Source organism: Terrapene carolina, unplaced genomic scaffold (genome assembly GCF_002925995.2).
Source record: "Terrapene carolina triunguis isolate 2854851 unplaced genomic scaffold, T_m_triunguis-2.0 Scaffold88, whole genome shotgun sequence".
Taxonomy (NCBI): Eukaryota; Metazoa; Chordata; order Testudines; family Emydidae; genus Terrapene; species Terrapene triunguis.
This window is the reverse complement of record NW_020664439.1, coordinates 18,157,137-18,162,678: the sequence shown is the minus strand read 5'-3', so window position 1 is coordinate 18,162,678 and position 5,542 is coordinate 18,157,137. Positions and strand designations below refer to the sequence as shown.

At 35.7% G+C, this 5,542-nt stretch overlaps 1 protein-coding gene across 1 annotated transcript; it reads right to left on the bottom strand.

Annotated features, from left to right (window-relative positions):
* Positions 1-375: 375 nt before the first annotated feature.
* ZBTB38 (zinc finger and BTB domain containing 38) lies at positions 376-4,750 on the bottom strand. Its single transcript, XM_024210872.2, has 2 exons — positions 4,655-4,750; positions 376-3,960 (listed from the first exon to the last, which is right to left on the bottom strand). The coding sequence occupies exon 2, from the start codon at positions 3,958-3,960 to the stop codon at positions 376-378; it is 3,585 nt and encodes a 1,194-aa protein (XP_024066640.2). The 5' UTR covers positions 4,655-4,750.
* Between the last annotated feature and the right edge of the window lie 792 nt (positions 4,751-5,542).

Here is a 5,542-nt window from a genome sequence, read left to right as displayed (position 1 = left end):
GAGTGATTCAGAATCAAATACAGTATTGTACATTTAAGACAGTTCAGTGGCTAGTTGCCTGTAACTCCGACTAAAAAGGTTCTGACTGGACCTACTGTTTTCTTCTGTGAATGTATTACAGCCATTTACTGTTGCAGAACTATTTTGGATCAGGCTTTTATTCTCCCTCATGCTATGTTTAGACTATTGCAAATATTCCTAGCTTTTCTGTTGCAGTGTATTTTTTGCATATACTGTACTAATATATGAAAGTTATTTGGATGAAGAAATGTTATCTACATTTTTTGAACCTGCCTAAATCTGGAGTTTCCTTTGCATTCCACGCTTCTATATATTTTTCTCCAGTGCTCTTTTCTTGATTTTGACAACTGTCACTCAAAGTATAACTTTTGGAGTCATACTCTGTATACTATTAACTTCGTTCCCATCTGAGTCAATGAAATGTTGATTTTCCAAATGTTTAGAGAGTTCATTACACAAATACTCTTTTCTATCCTGTTGACTTGGGCTTTTGAATAGATGTTTCTTCTGGTGCATTCCAAGAGCAGCTGCTGTCTTGCAAATTTTGGGGCACTGAAGACAAGCATATCCTTTTCCATTGTGTTCATGTACATGTCTTTGCTCATGATTCCTTTTGGTAGAAAGATATAAAAAACTCTGTAAGCAGAATTGACAGTGGTAGCGTTTTTCTCCAGTATGTATTCTTTCATGTATTTTGAGCGTTTCATTTAAAGTGAATGCCTTACTACAATATTGACAGACAAAATCCTTGACACCCAAGTGAATACGTTCATGTTTCTGTAGGTTTCCTGGAACTGAAAAACACTTACCACAGGTTTTACAAGTATACGGCTTTTCTCCAGTATGACATCTCATATGCATTTTTAGTGTGGATGGGCTCTGGAACTGCTTTTGGCATAATTCACAAATATAAGGCTTTGAAATAGGTACATGCCAATGTATAGGTTCCTGGATTTCTTCAGTGGAAGATTTCTCTCTCTCACAGAGCTCACAATGAAGATTAGGCATTTCTGTGTTTCCTTCTTTATTGATGCCCTTTTCTTCAGGAATTTTTCTAAGTGCATACTCTCTATTGCATGTATTTTCACTTTCACTACTGGAGTTCTTGTTTCCATGATTCTTCCTCCATTTGACTTTTCTCATTTTTCTTAGCTGTTTAGATTTCTTTTTTGGTTTGTAATTATAATAAGGTCTCCAAGGTTTGTCATTGGAATCCTGATCACTTACATCATCGCACATTTCAGTCAGTTCCATACATTCTGATCTGCAAAGCCTAGTTGGGCTTCTTTCTTTTCTCTCTGTTTCAGTCTCCTGAGGCTGATTGTCCTGTTCAGATTCACATTTAGACCTTCTTCCTCTTTTATAAAACAGTTTGGAACCTAAAATATGTCTTTTTACAATAGCCTCATTCCCAATTTTTACTGTTATTTGACAAAGAGGAGCAACATTACTATCTGTAGATGTTCCAGGTAAGGCAGGCTTTGCAATGTAGGTTTCAGTTTTACTTGATTCTTGAACAGTATCTGTAGTCTTGTTAGATGAACCTCCAGATCCTGTAATATACTGTAACTCCTCGAGTGTTTCTCCTCTATTGTACAGAAGTGTTTTCTTTTTTTCTTTAATAGTTTTTGCTTTAGTAATGCCTTTGCCACAATTATCTGACCCATGTTTACAGTCATCTTTTATGGACTGAGTGGCTGTATTATTGGAAGATATTGTCTTACTGCTTCCCATAGAAGTGACTGCATTACTGTGCATTATTACTGATGAAACTCTACTACTGTGCATTATAACCGAGGGTGCTGAGCTGCTATAGTTAATAACAGAGGTTGAATTTTCACTCACATTACTGAAAGACAGAACGGAGGAATCACATTCCTGAGAACCAGAACTAAGTTCATTTGCAGCTTGGGGCACTGATTTTTCTGCAGTAAAAAAGTCACTTTGTAGGTCAGAATTTAACATTCCTACTGCCCAAGGTGAAACATTCTGAATATTCATAGATGATGTTGCATCATTGCATGAAGATGTATTCAAGGAAATAGTGGTATTGTTTGTTAATATATTATTTTGAAAATTCAGCGAAGGTAGTTCAGAGTTGAGAGAATTCTGAATAATGCAGGTACCAGAAGTTGCTTCATTAACTTGGTTGCTTGCTTGTACATTTTCATACGAAGAATTCTGGTAGGACTTATAAGGTAGCCTTCTGCATTTCATAGGTAAAAGCCTATAAAGTTTGTAAGGATACATGCTAGGCTTTAAGCCTCCATTAGCTGTTTTTTTATTTACTGCAAGTCGATGGTCAATTGCATGGAAAGATTTCTGATGATTTTTTAGTATATAATAGGTCATGAAAGTCTCAAGGCAGAAAATGCACTGATAACGCCTTTCCCCTGTGTGCCAGATTTCATGTCTGGTACGATATTCAGCTAATGCAAACACTTTGTTGCAGTAATGGCAAGGATAAGTTCTTCTCCATGAATGCACATTTGCATGTCTTCGAAGGCTAGACAGTGTTACATAGCTACGTTTGCAAACAATGCATGTATATAATATCTGCCCATCAACAACTTTAACCAAATGATCTGTTTCTGGCAAGGTGCAGTTTGCACTGGAGTAATCAGTAATACTGTTTTCAGACAACAGAGGCTCTGTGTTTCCATGTGAGCTTCCATTTCTTTCATCAGTAGTAGTATAGTTGTCTAACATTTTTTGTTCATTTCCACTCTGAACAGATATGCTGCCTGAATTCCTGCAGACTTGTTCATGATTCTCCAGTCTGTTAAGATTTGCAAATTGTTTGCTGCAGTATTTGCATATTAAAGGTTCCTGATGATTTGTGTGAAGCTGAAGATGGGTACTGAGTAAAGCTCTGTCATCAAATGATCTGGTACAACAGTTACATCTGTAAACAGGTGGAATAACTGTTGCTATGGGTCCAGGGATGTTAGCAGATTTATTTTCCTCTTCTGTGGAAAAAAGTAAGTCTCCTGCCTTATCATGAGGAAAAGGAATAATCACTTGATCTGTAACTGCTTCTTGTTGAACCTCTGTATTGGTTACTTTGGGGGCTGATATTTTTGTTATAGCCAAACCAGTACGCTGGGGTTTAAAGGCCATCTTTGGTGTACCACATGCTTGTTTTATTGGTTGAAGTAGAGGTGTTGTCTGAAGAGTTTCATAATTGTCTTCACTCACTTTATACAGAGGGCTGCTGTCATGTTCTAAAAAAGGAGTTCCTTGAAAAGCATCACCTCCAGAAGAAACTGCATAGGAGTGTTCAGCTAACGTACTGGCTGGCTCAGCATCTTTTCCAACATCATCCCTATCAAGGCCAACATTGGTTGCTTTAATTGTCTCAGATACCTTTTTAAAACTTGCTCTCAAGTCAAGTGGAGAAAACAAATTGTTATTATTTTCAGTTTCAAAAATTGAAAAAGCATTTGTGATTCTTGGCCCATTTGTGACAGCTGAATCTTCATGTCTTTTTTCATTTTTTTCTTCTTTGACCACCCCTTTTTCAGTTATACAAAATGCATATGGACAAGGGGAATTTGAAAAATTAATGTCTGTAAGATCTTCCAGAAACGATATTCCCAGTTTTTTCCCTGCAGCTGCAAGGTCTGTTACAGTCTCCTGTCTCTTAACAACTACTGTGGAACTGTAGATATAATTAAGTATTTCAGTAAACACTTCAGCCTTAAGATCATCTAACTCCAGGACATGTCCGGAAATACAGATCGTATGACTCCAAAAAATATTTTTGAAATAAAGGCTTGAAGCTGCTAGTACATTACTGTGGGCTTTAAATTTAGTATCTTCCACAATTATAGTGACATCACATAAAATACCCCGAATGCGCTGTTCATTTAAAATGGAGAGTACCGTGTCACTATGAAAGTCATCCTTGAGATCCTTTGAATGGGACATGACTGTCATCTACAACAAAAAAAAGAGTTAACAGTTAAATTTGCTTTTAAAAGCTATTACAAAAAATCAGCTCTGTAATTGGGGACTTTTTTCAGGTTTGTTTTGTTTTTAATTCAGGTAAAAAGGGAGGGTGAAGTTATGCAATAGCATTTTCAAGTAAAAAAACTTGGGTTTGATCCTGCAAACAATATTGATGGTAATAGGGTGACTTGTCAGGGAAGTAACTACAATTCTCACTAGTAAAAGTTTACAGGGTGAGGCCCTGTATTTCAGAATTAATTTTAAAGGGTCCCCTCTACCCCCCACTCAATTTTCATACAAAAGTTGACCCATTCTGTAGAAATGGGTAAATTATCCAAGGAGCTAAAAAAAATAACATTCATTTGTAATTCAAATGCATTTATATACATCATAAGTTATATATTCAAAGTATGTTCTGTCATAATGTTTCATTCAAGGTCTACACAAATCTTTAAATAATATTTACAAACAGATTAGGGATGGAGGAGCTCTGGCAGCTCCTCAGTAGCAGGGACAGGAGAACAAGCATCTCTCTCTCTTGTTCCTCAATAGCCAGATCAATTCTTTATATTTGCAATCTGGCTGATATCCAGTATTTAAAATCAGAGCCTCCAGCCTTCTGAATGGCCAGAGGTGCAAGTGATGAAGTTTAGCCTGAATGAACAAAGAAACTGAACTCAACCCTAGAGATGGTCCCTCCAAGGTCAGGGTTGAGACATATTGAAGTGGCAGTGTGAGGAAACTTGAACTGCTGCTACCCATATTGTATCTGTTCCATGGATAACAGAGGACTTAGAGCTCCAGGACTGTGTTTATCAGATAATCACATTTAACATTTGATCCCATTATAGAGAAATTAGAGGTTCCAAAAATTAAAAAGCTCCAATGACAAAATAATGTTTTAAAAACCAAATGATAAAACACATAAATCATGATTTTAACATCACCGGATGTTCTTTTATATAAGAATTATTTTATATAATTCATTAAAATTAATATTTAAATTAGTTGTTGGGCTTTATTAGATAGAACCTCATTAATAATGACTGGAAGTTTCATTGTGAATTACTGAATTTTGTGAATTAAAAATACAATAATAACAAAAATCCAGGGTAATGATAACAAAATGTATTTTGTTTATTTTGTCATTTTGGGTTTTTTTGTAATAGCAGTTCACAGCATCCTAATAACTATGCTTGACTTTTTTTTTAATTATACCAATAATGAGAGCTCATTGCAATACTCTGCTGTTTAATGTTTGCTGAGTGATGTTAAAATGCCTCCATTTTATTTTATTGAGGATTACAAAGTGTTCAGACTAGCAAGGCACTATTGTATAAAGTTTCTTATATTTCACTTCAATAAGAAGGAAGGATGCCAAGATTCTCAGAATGAAACAGTATATTAATGGAAATAAAATAAGGAAAAGAGAAAACAGTTAATGGGTGGAACTGACTGGATATATGCTGCAGAAATCTCTGATTTTTACCAAATACTGGGTTCTGTTCAAATTTAGACCTGTTCTGCAGCATAACATGAATCCCCTTCTTTTTTCTCCCTACTTTGAGCT

Bases quoted from the DNA above. Each gene is read 5' to 3' on its own strand.
- ZBTB38 (XM_024210872.2), bottom strand. From the start codon at position 3,960: ATGACAGTCATGTCCCATTCAAAGGATCTCAAGGATGACTTTCATAGT.